Genomic DNA, 17,832 nt, shown 5'->3' on the forward strand with positions numbered 1-17,832 from the left:
TTCTTTCCCCGGTGAGGGTGGTGCCAAAGAAGGAGGTGGGGAAGTTTCAGCTAATCCAGCATTTATCTCACCCACAGGGCACATCTGTGAATGATACGATTGCAGAGTCTGAATGTTCGGTCGGTTACCAGTCTTTTGAGGATGCCTTGTCGTTGGTTCAGCAATGTGGCGCGGGTGTGCTGTTAGCAAAATTGGACATTGAGTCTGCTTTTAGGTTGTTGCCCTTGCATCCTTCTTCATTTCGGTACATGGGTTTTCGGTTGTCAGATGGGTATTACGTGGATAAATGTTTACCTATGGGATGTTCGGTGTCATGTGCGTTTTTTGAATGTTTTAGCACTTTTCTCCACTGGGTTGTGAAGGCAGGGTCTGGGCACCAAAGTGTGGCCCACTACCTTGATGATTTTCTGTTTATTGGTCCAGCAGGTACAGCAGTGTGTCAGGATTTGTTGTTTTCTGCACAGGCGCTGTTTAGAGTAATGGGATTTCCGGTGGCAGCAGACAAGTCGGAGGGCCCGACTGTGAGGTTGTCATACCTAGGTATTGAGATTGACACGGTTGCGGGTTGTTGTAGGCTTCCAGCAGAGAATGTGGCTAAGTTGAGGGGAGTAATTGATTCAGTTCAGGGTGAGTGTAAAGTGCAGTTGAGACAGGTGCAGTCGCTGCTTGGTCTTTTTAATTTTGCCGGTAGAGTCATTCCCAGGAGGAGGGTGTTTTGTCGGAAGCTAGAGAGGGCTACGGTTGGGATAACAAAGGCAAGGCATTTTGTGAGAATGTCCAAGGAGATTAGGGATGATTTGGCCATGTGGCGTTTGTTCTTGGAAAGCTTTAATGGAGTTTGCTTGTGGCCCCTGCCTGGCGCCAATAACATGGAGTTGCAATTGTTTACTGATGCTGCTGGGTCTTCCGGGTTTGGGGCTTACCTGGATGGGGAGTGGTGTGCAGCAGCTTGGCCGTGTGCTTGGCGTCAGGAGGGTCTCACGAGGAATCTCTTGCTGTTGGAGTTGTTCCCCATCATTGTAGCTATCGAGTTGTGGGGTGTTTGTCTGCATAATAAAAGTATATCTTTCTGGTGTGACAATTTGGGAGTAGTACATGCTATTAATAATCAGAGGGCTACCTCCCTGCCAGCTCTGAGGCTATTGAGACATTTGGCTTTTAGATGTCTGACTCTTAACATCACTTTTATGGCAAGGCATGTACCTTGGGTAGATAACAGGATTGCGGATGCTTTGTCTAGGTTTGATTGGAATAAGTTTTGTTTGTTAGCCCCGCATGCTAATGTGTCTGGTGTTTCATGCCCCGATTTTTTCTGGCAGATTATAAGGCCGGCATAGAAGAGCTTGCTAGGCGTTCGGTTGCTCCTGGGACGTTGAAGAAATATCGGGAGGCTTGGTCGTCCTGGGAGGGTTTTTGTGGATCTGATGAGGCTCGAGGTAAGACAGGGCGGCAGCGCATGCTCGCGTATGTGTGGCATTGTTTTCAGACGGGTAGGTCTAAAACGTATATGGTGTCTGCTTTGGCTGGTATTTCGTTTTTTCTGCAGATTACAGGTAGTCGGGATGTTACCAAGCAGGCATTGGTGTGTAAGGTTTTAAGAGGTTGGGCTAGAATTTTCCCCCCGTTAGAAGATAAACGTAGACCTATTGTTAAGAGAACGTTAGTGAACCTTTTAAATGTTATTCCGGTTGTGGCGACTGGTGAGTTTGAGGCAGCTTTGTTTCGGCTGGCGTTTGCTATGGCTTTTTTCGGGGCTTTTAGAATCGGTGAGCTGGTAGCCTCGTCTAGGACAGCAGTTGATTCAGGCTTGCTTTTCAGGAACATTGTGGTACAAGATGAGAATATTGCCTGTAAAATTTATAGATCTAAGACTGATTCGTTAGGTAGAGGGAAGTGGGTCACTTTGCAGCAGAACCAGGATAGAGCGGTTTGTCCGGTAGAATTGACAAGATTGTACAGGGATATGTCTTCTGATCCCGGTGGTAATTGGCTTAGACATAATGATGGTTTTCCCCTTACGAAGTTTCAATTTTCAGCAGTTCTCAAGAGTTGCGTGGTTAAGCTTGGTTTGAGTGCAGCGGACTATGGGACACATTCCTTTAGGATAGGGGCAGCTACGGTAGCAGCAGAAGAAGGTGTGTCTGAGCAGGGCATTATGGCTTTGGGTAGATGGAGGTCTAAGTGTTTTAAGCGGTAGGTTAGGCCAGCGGTGGCGCTCTAGGATTAGACAGTGCGATGTAGTAAGGCTGACCTATGACATGCGTTGCTTGCCTTGTTGAAAGGAGGCGCGGAGGGATTTGCCATTTCTTTTCTCCAGGGGCCTGATTGGCGGTGGCACCCCGGGGTTTCCGGTTTTACCTCCGTATGGGTCACCCTGCGTCATGCGCGAATATGGCAATTTTTGGTTTTCCGTATTAATTATATTACGTTGTGTCATTTAATTTACATGCATTATTACTCCATGTTGCAGGTGCATGTCAGGATGGAAGGAGTATTTGGCTGGTCGGCCATTCATTTATTTTTTGGGCCGGTAAGAGCAGCCCTGCTCATGATTTGAGCAAATTTCCCCGGGCAGAGTCAATAAGATGGATAGGTGTTAGGGGAATGCGTTGGGCGTCTCTGTTGAATATCCTAAAAGACAACGAGAGTAGGTTTGGGCGCCCTTCAGAACTTATTATTCACCTTGGGGGGAATGACCTGGGTAAGTGGTCCAGTTTAGAGCTCATTGAGCAGATAAAATCAGATGTCGGGGCCATAAAGTTACATTGGCCAACTGTCACGATCTGCCTGCAGCATACTGCTTTGCCTGGCAGCTCCTAACCTGGACTATCAGACTTTACTATTTGTGTTCATTTTGTGTCTTAGCAGCAGTACCTCTGCTCACCAGAGATGCTGCTATTGTGCCTGTTCCTAGTTCCTTAAGAGTTAACACTGCCTCACTCATTATCCCATGCACCTGGGCGTGTTCCATATATACCTGTCACTCCCAGCACACATGGCTGGTTATTGTTGTTACATCCTGTGATTCTTCCTCCTGCCTTGTTCCTGTGATTATACTGCATTAGGATCTCAACATTCATTCTGCTGACCTGTTGTCCCATCCTGTTGTTCCTTTGCTCTGCTGTGCTTATGGTTTCATGCTGCCTGGATCTCTCCATATTACCACTTACCTTCATCAGCCATCTACCCGGTATTTATTCCTGCATGTTCCTGTATATTCAGCAATAAACTTCATGTGCTTTCACTTCATTCCTGGCTCCTGAGCTGTACTTGTATTTGAACCGTGACACCAACAGTTCGCCTGGTATGGTCCGACATTATCCCTAGGCGCAATTGGAGAGGGGCGGTTAAGCCAGCTCGGATTGAGAAAGCTTGTGGAAAGGTAAATCGGGCGGTGCGGAAAATCTTTCAGGAAGTGGTGGTTGCATCAGTTATCCTTCCATAAGGACTGTTTTGACGCAGTACTATAGGCCCGATGGTGTACATTTGTCTGATATGGGTATGGCATACTTTATAGAGCAGATTTTTGGTTTTCTTGTTTGGCTATGAGAGGTCAGTTGGTGGCGGGCTGCGGTTCCTGGTGGGGAACCTTAGCTGTGGCAGTAAGCAGCCCAATCAGCGGCCATTTTCGTTACATTTAAGGCATAGTAGGCACTCTCCCCTTAAAGGGATTGGGCAATTAGTCAGAATAGCTCTTCGGGGTTGCCAAATGGGGGAGTTTGGCATTTTACGCCTAGTCGGTTCCAAATTAGTTTGGACGGAATTTACAACTGGTAGGTGTGGCCTGGATGCTGATTGGTCTGTTTATATTGGCCACCAATTTTTCCACAGCAGGTTCGACTTTAATAAATTCCTGAGCTTTCAAACGCCAATTCAAGTCTCTGTGTCGTTATTCTAGTCTGTTAAGTTAACTCTGGTAAAGGTAAAAGATGGTATAGAATGTTGTCCACCATTAGCGGTTTAATATAACAGAGGGATTGAATGAGACCGAGGTGATATAAACGCTGAGGGGGCAGGCAGAGGCAAAGGTACAGGCATACCAGGAGTTAACTTATCTGGGTGGTAGTGGAAATCTGAGTTATCCAATCAGTAGAGCCGGAAGGGGAGGGGTTAGATTTCCAGAGGAGGCTTATAACATATAGGAAAAGGATATGACTTCCTCTTGTCATCTGGAGTTGTTACCCACCCACCCATTCCCTATATTTGGTATTGGTTTTAGTACTTGTGTTTACAAGTGGCGGTAAGCAGCCCAATCAGCGGCCATTTTCGTTACATTTAAGGCGTAGTAGTCACTCTCCCCTTAAAGGAATTGGGCAATTAGTCAGAATAGCCCTTCGGGGTTAAGGGGCTCCGCTTAGGCGGGTGGGCCTCAGCTAATATGCCAAATGGGGGAGTTTGGCATTTTACGCCTAGTTGGTTCCAAATTAGTTTGAAAGGAATTTACAACTGGTAGGTGTGGCCTGGATGCTGATTGCTCTGTTTATATTGGCTACCAATTTTTCCACAGCAGGTTTGCCTTTAATAAATTCCTGACCTTTCAAACGCCAATTCAAGTCTCTGTGTCGTTATTCTAGTCTGTTAAGTTAACTCTGGTAAAGGTAAAAGACGGTATAGAATGTTGTCCACCATAAGCGGTTTATGATTCTGCTGGGTTTATTAAACATGAAAAAATAAAATATTTTCACAAATACACAGTAATGGAGAAGCCACAAGCATTCAGTAACAGTAACATTATATAATGAGGTTTTGTGCAGTTCTCATCTACCCACTTGGTCATAGTATAGAAACAGTGACTTTTTATGCCAAAGTTGCATGTTTTGTGAAATATCTTACTACTTGTAATTAAGTAGGATAATGTGAGACTGAGCACAGCCAAGTGGTAATTCACACACAGGGCTCCCTGTATTGTACTAAGATGATTGAGGACTATAACCCGTGTGCCCCACTGAGACCTACTTAGAGGCCTCATGTTATAAAGAACAGAGCTAATGCTACCTAGCACACAATGACTACAATTAGCACAATGAATTGCATGACAGGCTGAGCATACATAATTTAGGGCAGACATTACATGTCATAGATGTAAAGCCTTCAGTAGTTAAAATGTATTTGGCTAAAAACTCAAGGTATTTCAAACGGATCACAAACTTTCCCAGCAGGTCACTTTAGGAATGCTGCCTCCTGAGTAAGTTCCTTATGTCCATTATATCAGCATACAGCTTGTACGTAAGAATAGGAGAAGCAGCGGATGTCACAGTGTGAGGTAGGTGTGGAGGGAGTGGACAACAGGTCTACAAATATAACAGCACATAGCCCAGCCCTCCCATTTATTGGCTTGTACCAACTGCTTTCCTTTCCTAGGACATACTTATATAACCTTGAATCTCCAGTAGTTGAATTACAACTCACAGTGAATTGGTGGAGCATACTGGATGTTGCAATTTAACAGCCGACAGCTAGCCACAGGTAGCCTAGGTATGTTCTAGGAACTCAAAGACAGTTTGACCTTGTGTCTCAGTGAAATGTTTCCATCCTATAATAATATTACTTCTTCCACAGGCTGGTAGTGCCCCTCCCTTGTTATAGGTTTGACACTTGGGGAGGAAAAGGCATTTTTAACCTAATACAGGCTCCCTGCACAGAGTGTGCAACAGTGTACACCTTACTAAAACATTCAAATCTAAAGGGATTCCTGAACAAGAACACACTTGTGGTGCAATGTTGCTAATAGTATTATATATCTATCTATCTCTGTGTTGGTGTGTGCTGGCAATTAAGGCATGGTTTATTATTTTTTTTATTTTAACGTCTCCTGTTTTTGTATAGATCCCCTAATGTCTCTTTGGGAGGTCGAGGTCTGCCATTGCTGGATCATTTGAGATGACGCTAAAAAGTTATTTTCTGCAACAACTTTTAGATTCTATCTAAACCCATTTGCTGCCAAATTTGTGAACACTGAAAGATAGTGAAGTTCATAAAATGATTGTATGGTGTCCAGGTACAGCATGGCAGAACTTTATGTGATTTTAGCAGTTTCTAATCTCAGAAGCATGATGCCAGTGTGATATGTGTTCCAAACAGTGCAAAAACGGAGGACTGTTGGGGCAATAAGACCCTTCCCAATAAAGGGACTCCATGACAGCAGACGGTCGGGTGTGCGGTGAAGTAAAGCTAACGCCCCAGACAGGTAGCGTCAGCATCATCAACACATAGCATATTTGTATCAGTTTACACATGTGCAGCATATATTTTATCACTTAGTACACATCCAACATCTCAACAGATTGCACACATCCATCATCTTCTCATCAGTTTGCACACACAATGGTCTTGAAGTTTGTGCACACACACGCACACTCATATTAGTTTGCATACATACAGCATCTTCTTTCTAGTATACACAAAACACATATGCACAAACATTTTTTTTAGCAGTCTCCTACACAGACAATTCCTTCTGATCGCTTTGTTACATGTAGCATAATTTATCCACATGCACTAATCCAGCAATTTTATGGAGCATCTCACATGGCCTGTTTTTCACATTTGCCATCCAATGCTACTAGTTTTACACACACAGCACCTTACACCAACCATGATTTGATCATTCATCATTTTGCCATGCATTCAATTCTGTACATCTCTAATCAATAACGTGAAGTGAAATGTAAAATGTGGAGTGAAATTGAAATGTACATATGAGTTAACATCACTCACAAATCTATACTACAACATACATTTTTATATAAATAAGAGTATGAAACAAAATATTGGCTTTTGTCAACAGGCAAAAGTAACTAAACTGTATATCTGTAGTTATTTAACCTTAGACCCTCAATTCATTCTTAGGGGTGCTTTATGTTTCTGCTAACCCATTACCACCATCCCTCATGCTAACCATTTATAAAGTAATCCACACAGTAGTAGATAATGTTGGAGTATGTTTCTGCTAACCCATTACCACTGTCCCTCATGCTAACCATTTATAAAGTAGTAGATAATGTTGGGGTATCATCCTTACATTATCATTTCATTGATATATTGAATGCTGGATTGCATACTTCATCATATGGAATACCATTGCCCCTACTGTAGTTAATAAACGTATTAATAGTCACCTCGGTTCTGAAATTTGGTGACCTTGTGTATTTATGCCAGATTTGGTAAAAACTAATATGTAGCTTTTAGTTCCTCAATGGGGTGATTCATTATAACAGATGAAAGTCTTGTCTTTTCTAAACACCAGTTCTATCTGTGCTCCTCTACTTGCCTCATTCATCTCTTAAGACATTGATTCACTGGTGGTAAAATATTGTTGTTGGTTATTTTAATATAATTAAAGGTATTAAGTGCAATTCTGGATGTGCTGGCAATTACATGCGTGACTACAGGGTTGAATTACAGCTGAATGTTGCTTCTGTCAACAAGAAAACCCAGAAAATGACTATGGGGGTCCCCTTTCTTTTTGTATTATGTATTTACATAATCAATGCAGTAGGCTAATCTGTGATTGATTAGTCATTATGGATCGCTGAGTGGAAGAACACTGCCATCCAGCCACTAGTAACCGAGCTGCATGTGAATGCATCATGCTAGATCTTGATGCAGTTTCTATAGTTTGTTAACACATTTCAAAGTTTATCATTTAGTAGACTGCCACTGTTTTATGTCTTTTCCATAATCCTCTTATATACTACAAATGTCCTCTTACCAGTCTTCTTTATGTGTGATAATAGATTTACAATACAATGGATTTGGCTAGTGGCAAGGCAGTATGACAGGTTCAGACTGAAACTATGACAAAGAGTAGTCTAAGGCAGGGGCGGATCTAGACAATTGCTCTACCCGGGGCGATTTTAGGGGGGGCAATTTAGGCCCTGCCCCCTTTCTGATTTCTAAAGCTGCCGGCGGCTGCACAGTATCTGCAGGTCCGCTCGGCAGTGGCAGTGTGCTGCCCCGCTGCTCAGATTGTGTTTAAAACACAATCAGAGCAGTGTGCAGCTGTCGGCAACCCCGATCGCCCCCCCCTCCCCCACTGGATCCGCCACTGGTCTAAGGGGAGTTCATTCCAAACATCAAATTTTGCTCATAACCACAGACACAACATTTGTGAAGCATTTAAAAGGCAGATGGTTAGCTTGCAGTCTTCTATTTAACATATTTGTGGATTTATATTCAGTCCAATACCATTTGAGCTTGTTGTCCTATAGGAAAACTTCTTTAAGGATTTCACAGGTAAGTACTTATCTCATAAGCTGCCTAAGAGTCATTTGGTGATGGTAGTGGTGGTGGTAGTAATGGTTTGTAATGGAAATGTAATTCAACTTTTCTTTTAAAAAAGCTCCTATGGAACTCAGTAACAATGAACAGGGCAAATTACCTTCATGCTTCATAATAAAATAACCCCTATAAATTTGGCATGTGTTATCATGATAGATGCAAAGAGGAAATAACACCAATGTTGATAACAGTGATGGTTTATTCACACATATACACTATTGGTAATATACACAATATATGAGTGAATAAACTGATATACTGTAGTTTTATCATGATAAACTATGCCCATGTACTCCTGCACAAATACTGACTCGCTGTCACTCACACAGAACACACAACTGTTTACTACTAATGTCAATCATACTCATTCTACCCTCACACTCAAATGTCAATCACACTCATTTTACCATCACACTCAAATGTCAGTCATATTTACTTTACCATCACACTCAAATGTCAGTCCTACTTGCTATACCATCACACTCAAATGTCAGTCATACTTACTTTAATTAACATTTGACTGTGATAGTACACACACTTTACCCTAACACTCAGATATCACAGACCCTACACATCCTTCACAAATTGCCTAAGCATTCATTATAATACACACTAATGTGTGTGAATAACCTTTTACCACACATCACAGTATTTTCCTGGGTTCATTGGGGTCCCCTTGGGGCAATTGAAATGTTCAGCAAAGTCCTTTGAGTTTGACAGGGTCCCAATAACTCTAAATTTGGCTGGACTATGGGGATCTGTAACCAATCCTTCATGGCTGCTTTCAGGGGTCCGCACAGAACACCACACCTGCAAGAGAGAGTGACGTAGTTGGTGACAATATGGTCAGTTAGGATACTATCAGTATTATCAATGAACACATTTCTCTTTCACCTGTGAAAATCCTACAAAGAAGAGCTGGTGATTGGTCAGTCTTACACCTGGCAAACGTTTCTCTTCACCGTGTTTCTGTAGCCAAGATTTGTAAGCCTGAAACAAGAGAATGTAGACAGCATGTGATAAATATATAAATGTAGAGACAAAGGTAGACTATGAGTCTGGAAGATATTTTAGACAGGCAGAAAGACAAACAGACAGACAGATCTTTTCTATACTAAAAACAGAAATTGTAAGTTCCACATTGTGCAATATATGTTAAGCTGATCAACTGACACCAAAGTCTCTTGATTAATCGATCCCAACTTGTGCCAGGTGAGTCCCAGGTGTCCCATGGCTGCTAGTGCATGGGATAGGAAAGCCTTACATCTAAAAGCCTTTAGCCGAGATAAGAAGAAACATAGTATTTGATCATGTAAGGACTGGTCAGAAGGGGAAAACTTTGGCTTGAGATGGTCAGCTTAACATATATTGCAATATGGGGAACTAACATTCCCTGTTTTTAATATAGAAAAATACACACACACACACACTCTTGTAGTGCTGCGTTGATATTATACAGTCTGTCACTCACATGGTATGCTGCCTTGAGGCCTCCATTGTCGGCTATATTCTCCCCAAGTGTTTGTCGTCCATTCACTTTCTCTCCATTCACAGTGTAAGAATTATACTGACTGACCATACACTCTGTACGATTTTTAAATGCCTCCAGCGATGAGTTTTGCCACCAAGGACGCAGGTTACCATCCTCATCATATTCTCGACCTGTAATGGAAATTATTAGAGAATGATTGGACTGCGCTATACTTCTCTGGACAGTGTCCTCAGAAATAAGAATTGGGAACAACACCATGCTGCCACTCGGCTCAGCAATTACTAAGCACACTGCAATAACATTTGTAGCCCTTTACTCCATTTACAGTGAGCTCAATGTAATGGTAGGACCATTTACTGTTGCAGCAAAAAATCCATCCAGGTTAGTTGTTATATGTCAATTATATTTTGAAATATAATTTTTTATTTATTTTTTATAAAGAATGCAATTTAATAACAGCAATAAAAAACTACACTCTGGATATAGATTATACCATGCACATTACATTTAAACAATCATCAAATTGATTTTAATATGTAAAATAAAATAGAACTGAACTTTAAAAATGATTGCAGTAGAAAGACTTACTTTTCTAAGCATGTATCTGATGTTCTGTTCTGATTCTCCTGCTTTTAAATATGTTGCTGTGTGTGGAGAGGTTTGGTCTCAAGCTACAGCTGCCCATACATGCAATAATTTTGCAATACTTTTAGAACAAACTGGTTGCAATTAGCTGCATGTATAAATTATATACATTATATCGGATCGAAACGACAATCCCATGGGGTAAGTTTATCAAGCTGCGATTTTCCGACAGGTTTGAAAAGTGGATGTTGCCTATGGCAACCAATCAGATTCTAGTTATCATTTATTTAGTACATTCTACAAAATGGTAGCTAGAATCTGATTGGTTACTATAGGCAACATCTCCAGTTTTTCAAACCTGCCAGAAATTTCAGCTTGATACATTTACCCCCATGATGTTCATTCCCCTGCAACTGCCGCAACCAGCCCATACTATGAGCACTGATGCAGGGAGCACTTTTTTTTTTGGGTAAGGGGGGATTGGATTTTCTTTCTTTCTTTTTTTTATGAGACTAGCACGGTCCATGCCAATGATCATCATCAGCACGTACTTTGCACCAGTCATTGAGCACCCGCAGATACGCATATCTGCAGGTTCTTCCTCCTCTCAATGTCCCACAGTTGTGTTAACCCTTTCTGTACTTGCTCTGTGCTTGCGCCCAACTTCCCTCCCCTATATCGCCTCACTAAGTGTAAGATGACTCCTTGTCTGTATAGGGACTTAAGTGTACACCTTTTTCATGCACAGTACAGAAATGCTTACTTTATGAAAAAAAACAGCTTATGGCCAATTAACTGTACATGAGGCCATGAAACTGAAACGTAAGTGGTCTGCTTTCTCCTACTGCTCAATAACGAATCAGACTGTCAGGTAAAGGAATAATCATTTAGTTTGCCCAGGAACTGCAGTAAATTTTCTCCAAGGGATCGGTACATTTGGGGGCTCATTTAGAGGAGGACACACATGTGCCTCTGGCGAGCTTGGGAAAAGTTGCACACAAGAAGAATCGATTCTAGTTATTCAGTTTATGAGCACTTCTATGTATTATATATAAAGCAAAGAAGCATTCATAGACTTCAACTATTGTCACTGAACTTCCAGTTTAGTTCAACTGATGTGGAGGTGCCTGGATGAAGTTCAGACACTGCAGCCAGTACTCTGCCATGTCTGGCCCCACTTTCCATTCTTAAACAGGTAAGTGGCTACAGTATAGCACTGATGTATTGTGTGTCTATATGTAATATGGTCAACAATGGGGGATGTTTCCATACAATACATGGCAGGCAGTTGAGGGGGCTCTGTTGTGCATTTTGGTTAGCAACAGGGTTTTGTTTTAAAATGTGATTGGCAGTGGAGGGATCTCTGTATAATGTGTCTTACAGTAGGAGCTCCCTGTGCATTGTGGCTGGCAATGGATGAGAGGGGTGGGGGGAGTGATCTCTATGCTTTTGGGCTTGCAACGCTTGTGGCTAGAACTGGAAGGTCTCTATGTGGCTGCCAAGGGAGCTTTATGCACTGTGGCTGCTAAGGAGCCACCTGGACTCTGAAATTGAGTAGCCACTGGAGTAACAATGGCAAGCTGCATGGACAAATCATGAGGACACATTGCCTGGACTGTATTTACCATATAATGCAAACTAGGCACATGTCTTTTAATATTGTTTTTCGTCACTTGTCTTTAACAACCACCCATTATTCATTGTAAAGCAATGGAGAAGGAGGGTTTGGATAGTAAAACATAAATTATTCTGTATTCATTCACAATGTTTAAGTTAGCACCAGCTGCAAATGCAGACCTGCACACTGCTGCTGTAATAATGTGCAGATTCACTAAGGGGATAGATGGTGGAGGCTAGAAGTACAGTGGTGTACTTAGGCAGAGGGAAAGAGACTAACCAACAAAAGAAAACACATTTTCACATGTTGTGGTTATTGCTAAAATACAATTTCCAGATCGTTGTGGTTATTGTTAAAATAAAGAAAAACGGTGACCTATTCATTATTCCCTCCCTTATTCTTATATCGGTAATACAGCTCTAGGTGTATCAGAAAAATGGAAGCTATTATTCTTTTTTGGTGAAGAACATTGCAAAGTTATGTTATGTTTCATTTCACACAAATTTGTATTCTGATTATAGTTTTTATTTAAATATACAGTTCTCTGCCAACTGTTTTTATTTTGCACAGTGCCACAGATGAATTATTTCTACCAAGGACAACTCAGTATCATACTAAACTCCACTCACAGCTAGATAGACTCTGACCAAGTAATATTGTTACAAACCTTGATCATCAAATGCATGTGTCAGTTCGTGTCCCATCACTACCCCAATACCCCCGAAATTTAGAGCCCTGAAGAAGAAAGGGGAGAACAAAAGCATGAATGACGTGCACTACAAATACTAGAAGATATTGACAAAAATTTTAAATTTTTGGCATTAGATCATTTATTTACATTTTTAGAGACAATAAGAGTGAGTAAGATAGTGCAACAAGATAAGTGGATGAAAATATAAGAGTGTAGTTAGCAGCAGGGGAAGAGGCATGTTGGATGACAGCAAACGCTGTTCATGCATGTATGAAAGAAAAAAAACAGATTTAGAGTACTGTTAGTATTTGTTAATGGAGAGTACTGTATGAATGTGGGTATTACATTGGGGATGATTATGCAATGTACATGTAAAGTTTATGGTATATTTACTGATGTAGGCTCTTTTGAGCATGTGTATTGTTCAGGGTGAAAGCTTGGCATACATACTTTGGGTGTGTGGGAGCATAGAAAGGAGCCTGGAGGATTCCTGCTGGGAAGACAATTTCATTCTTGTTTGGCAAATAATAGGCGTTTACAGTCTGAGGTGTCATACTCCATCTGCAAGAGAGACAGCCATATGACATATGCCAATAGGTTGTGTCTGCTAAACTCATACACATACATATGACTCCCCAAATTCACATACACGCTGCTGTCTGATCATTGCTAATAGATTATATATATATATATATATATATATATATATATATATATATATATATATATATGCATGTACAGTAGGTTCAAGTGTCTTGTGAGTAGTACACAAAGTATGACCCTCTTACTGCTCTCTGTTTGGAGGTTTCCTTAATTGTTCGGCCATTAGCTTGGCTGAGAAATTGTAGAAATTCAACATGTTCTGAAAGAAAGAATCCTCGGACACCTCAAACTGAAGGAGAGAAGACAAAATTATTTCTGAAGCCCACTTATGTAACTGTACCTGTCTGATAGCCCATGCATTATTATGCTCATTTAGAAGATAAGTATAGAGGAAACACTTTTCCGTCCGTGTTGCAATGGTATACATATATATATGGAAGGTCACAGAAGGCCTTTACTTGTTAGCAACAAACTTTATATATACTCAAATATCACACATTGTTAAAGATAATGCCACCTTTATAGGAGAAATTTTGTAAGGTTCCCCCCACCACCCTTACCTGAGTTATGGGAGCCTTTTCCCCAGAACCCATCCTCTGTTTTATCTCATCTGTGATTCTACCGGAGGGCTCAACGTACAAGTGCGCAGCAAGCCAAGCTCAGTGCTTTAGCCATTGGGATCATTCAGACCAATTACATTGAAGGTCCCAGGAGTGATAGTATTATTCTGGAAAGCAATCACATTGGGAAGCAGAGCAGCAAAAAGCCTCAGCTTGTGGTATATTTGTGCAATGGGCTCTATGTTATGGGGACCCAAAAGAAACATTAATCCCAATAGTGCAAAGGAGTGGACCCAAATAAAGAAGCCCCATAATACAAGTAAGGAGGTGCAAAGGAGGTGTAGATAATGTTTTAAAATATCTACTATAAAGGTGGAGACTTTAATCATTCCTATTCTACAATAGTTATATTGTCATCTACTAAATGACATGGTACTCATATTCAATTATATCTCCATTATTCAGTCTCATCTCACCCCATCATACACCTCATCCAGTTCCTTGGTGTCCAGAATAAAGTCAGGAAATCCAATCATGTCGTATATAGCATCCGCCTGGAATATAAGACAAAGTCCATAACATAGCACTGAGTTTATAGATAACATAATATCTATTCACCTTCATCCCCTTTTCTTTAGACCAGTTTCTTAACCCTCTCTTCATATAACATCAACAGGCCATGCTTTAGAGTTTTCTAAAGTACTTATCCAACTTGCTCTGTCCAAGTAATCGATATTTAAAACACAGTTTAAGAAAATCAAATATAAATCAGCGGAAATATGGAAGCACCTCACCTCCTGGGAAATAACTATGTTGGATATTTAGAGTTGTAAATTTGAACTCTAACAGCTTCTACCTGACATGTATAAGGAACCATACTGTATATTGCAACAGTGGTAAGATTGTGGTTGGCAGTTTTTAAGCTGCATACTTAGGGGAATTTGGCAGCACCTTGTAACGATTGTCCCTGGAAAAGAGCCCTGGGGTGATGGATACATGTGCTCGCCTGGTTTAGCGTTGGCCAAACAGAGGCGCAGAGTGTAAGGGGTCCCCTGGTCTTCACCAAGAACTTCCGCAAGGCAGGGTGGACTTTTGTGGCCAGGAACACACAGGTTACGGCCCTCTGATCAGCCACTAGGTGTAACACAGCGGAGAGAAAGGGAAATTTGAAAAGTAGGTCAACTAGCAGAGGACTGGTACACTGGCGGTAGCAAGGTACAAAGTCAGTATGCAGAAATTAAGTCCAATAACAGGCCGGGATCTGAAACACAGGCTACAGTGCAATACAAAATCAAATCCGAGAAAGAGTGGTCAAAACAAGCAAGGACTGGTACATAAGGGGTTAAGAGGCAGAAGCACTATCCAAGAAGGAATCACAAGGGAAGCCAAGGTCAGCAGCAATACAGCATAGCAGGGAGTCAGTCTGGGTATGAATACCTGTTGTTCTGACGCAGCTGCAGTGTCAGAGTGAGCTTTATATACTCTGCAGGTTTGAATATACCACCTCTCAGCCATGATCTTGTGACCACCAGAACCAGGAAGTGCTGACCACTACACAGAGGCAGAGGAAATCAGCAGCACAGGAGTGTGAAGCTGGTAAGTTTTGTGACACACCTAAACTAGTGAACACATTCAAGTTTGCTTAGTCACCATCTCTTGTAGGAAATTAAAATATTACAGTCTTATTTTCATTCTTTTGTGGTGCGCATGGTCATTTTGCACAGTGGTTTCCCCATCGGATCCTATCATTCAGATCATACAGTGCTATCTTCTGTGTCTCTGAAAATCTGATATCTTGCAGAAGTGTAATAGGCAGGAGCTCAGTACTAAATGATCCCTATTGTGCCCTTTATTTATTAAACATAAAATTATACATTCACTCTGGTAAGAATTCTAAACACCACATTAATAACATGTCTTCAAAAAACCTAAATGTTAATATCCCATTTACAGTATTCCAGTTCATAATGCAAGACTGTTCACATCATTTCAGCCAATAAAAACAACACACCATTTTTACAGCTAAGACACTAAAAGCAACTTAGCTTTGTAAACATGACACAGAAATACAAGAGATATTGTCTGTAACCATAAGTGGCCATCGTGCAAATTGTTGCCCACCACTACTGGCCAATACTAATTACCAGTACTCTAATTCCTACTGGTGTCAGATGTTGGGTTTAGTTCTTGTTTTCAGTTAAAATGTCAGAAGCTGGAAGGAAGTAGACTTATGTATCATTTACTATTTATTATTTGCATTATTATTATTATTTATTTTTGGTCCTTCTGCGTCAGAGTACCAGACTTTTAAGTTCATCTACTGGAGAAGTTACACCTGGTTCATCAATTTATCATGGCAGAAACTCTGCATTGGTTGCATTTGCTATTATACACATTGTTTGTTACTCTGTTTTGTAATCTATTCATTCTGCATTTTGTTTTTTTTATCTAGTATCTACTAACTGTTGCAGGTGCGACTGAGAGATTATTTTACACTGCTTGGTAAGGACATGTATTGCAATGGCATGAAGATGCTATGTGTGCATGTACAGGATTTGGAGATAAAACATATATGGAAAGTAATTAGCCTGTCCACCTTTGCATTGGCTGGGTCAACTGAATCCATATACCCTACTAGCTATTGGATGGCTATCGGCTGGCAAGGATTGTAGTTTTACAACACCTGAGGAGCCACAGGTTGTCCAGGCCTGTTCTAGACAAAACATCTATTAATGATATGGCTAACACTTACGAATGAACAAGGTAATGTTTTTACAAACAATTGAATAATCGGAGAAGTAAGCAGCAATATAGAATGGCACTCTTGGAAAATTCAAAAGGGGTGCTAATCTTTGAAGTTATCTTTCTAAAAAAAAAAGAAGAAGAAAATATCGAAAACACTTGAATGGACACATTATGCAAAACAAACGGTATACAGAAGTGAAGTGGCATCTACAACAAAAGTTGTTCACAACTCAACACAATATTAAAATCATTGGTATAACACTGCTGTAAATTCTATTGTAGTGTCAGGTGGAGGCTGTTTTGCACTGACATCTACATCTATTATTTTCTTACTGAAGGGAAAAGTTTATTTTTTACTGCGTCTACCTAAACTGGAGAGGGAACTTACCCACTGCAATGGCTACTTGTTACGGACTTACCTTATCCCCGCCGCTCCGTCCAGCCGCACTTCCGCATTCAGGACCATGTGACCGCACCCGGAGGCGGTCACATGACCACAACCTAGAGGCGGGGATTTTGAATCCCCGTCTGTATAAAAACCTCACTCTGACACTCGCTGAGTGTCAGAGCAACACTTACCTGTTCCTGGCTCCTGCTCTTCGTGGATTGCAGTGTCTTCCTGTTCCTGTGTCTCCTGTGTGCTGATCTCTGCCTGTTTGACTTCCCTGGCTCTCTATTCCCTGTGTACCGACCCGGCTTGCTGACCATTCTCCTATTCTGGTGACCCGTGTACCGAACCTGGCTTGTTGACTCCGAGTTGCCTTCTGATTCTGCCTGACTCCACTCCTGTGTACCGAACCGGCTCGTTGACTCCGCTACCACCGCTTCACTCCGCTGTACTACATCTTGAGGCGAACCTGGGGACCGCGACCTGCGACTCCTGGCAGCGAAGCCCACCCCGCCTTGCGGCGGTTCTTGGTGAACACCGGGGAGATCGTTAGACTCCGCACCTCAGGTAAGCCAGCGCTAATCAAGATTAGTAATATAGTATCCAGAATCTGTTACAGTTTGCTCTGACCATGGATACCACAGCTAAAGATCTGTTGGAGCATTTGGTAGGAAGGATGGATAAACAAGAAGCTAACCAAGAGCAACTTTTAAAATTCCTCAATAGCCTATCCACTCGCTTGGATGTTGTCCAGAACACCCTAGTGGCTGGTGGATCACCTGGGCCGGCAGTGGCCCCTGTACCTCAGGCAGCAGCAGCAGCTTCTTCCTCGCAGCTACGGTTACCTAACCCACCTAAGTTCGATGGAGA

The 17,832-nt window shown here is 41.6% G+C and overlaps 1 protein-coding gene across 3 annotated transcripts in view; it reads right to left on the reverse strand.

Moving 5' to 3' along the window:
* Positions 1 to 4,635: 4,635 nt before the first annotated feature.
* ECE2 (endothelin converting enzyme 2) overlaps positions 4,636 to 17,832 on the reverse strand; it is a 70,000-nt gene continuing 56,803 nt past the window's right edge. For all 3 annotated transcript variants that reach the window (XM_075202436.1, XM_075202435.1, XM_075202434.1), the window contains 7 exons: positions 14,306 to 14,383; positions 13,455 to 13,558; positions 13,117 to 13,227; positions 12,643 to 12,710; positions 9,752 to 9,942; positions 9,175 to 9,270; positions 4,636 to 9,090 (listed from right to left, as the gene is read on the reverse strand). In XM_075202436.1, the coding sequence (XP_075058537.1) occupies positions 8,914 to 9,090; positions 9,175 to 9,270; positions 9,752 to 9,942; positions 12,643 to 12,710; positions 13,117 to 13,227; positions 13,455 to 13,558; positions 14,306 to 14,383 (825 nt within the window). In that variant the 3' untranslated portion in view covers positions 4,636 to 8,913. The remainder of the gene's footprint in view (positions 9,091 to 9,174; positions 9,271 to 9,751; positions 9,943 to 12,642; positions 12,711 to 13,116; positions 13,228 to 13,454; positions 13,559 to 14,305; positions 14,384 to 17,832) is intronic.

Source organism: Mixophyes fleayi, chromosome 3 (assembly GCF_038048845.1).
Source record: "Mixophyes fleayi isolate aMixFle1 chromosome 3, aMixFle1.hap1, whole genome shotgun sequence".
Classification (NCBI taxonomy): Eukaryota; Metazoa; Chordata; class Amphibia; order Anura; family Limnodynastidae; genus Mixophyes; species Mixophyes fleayi.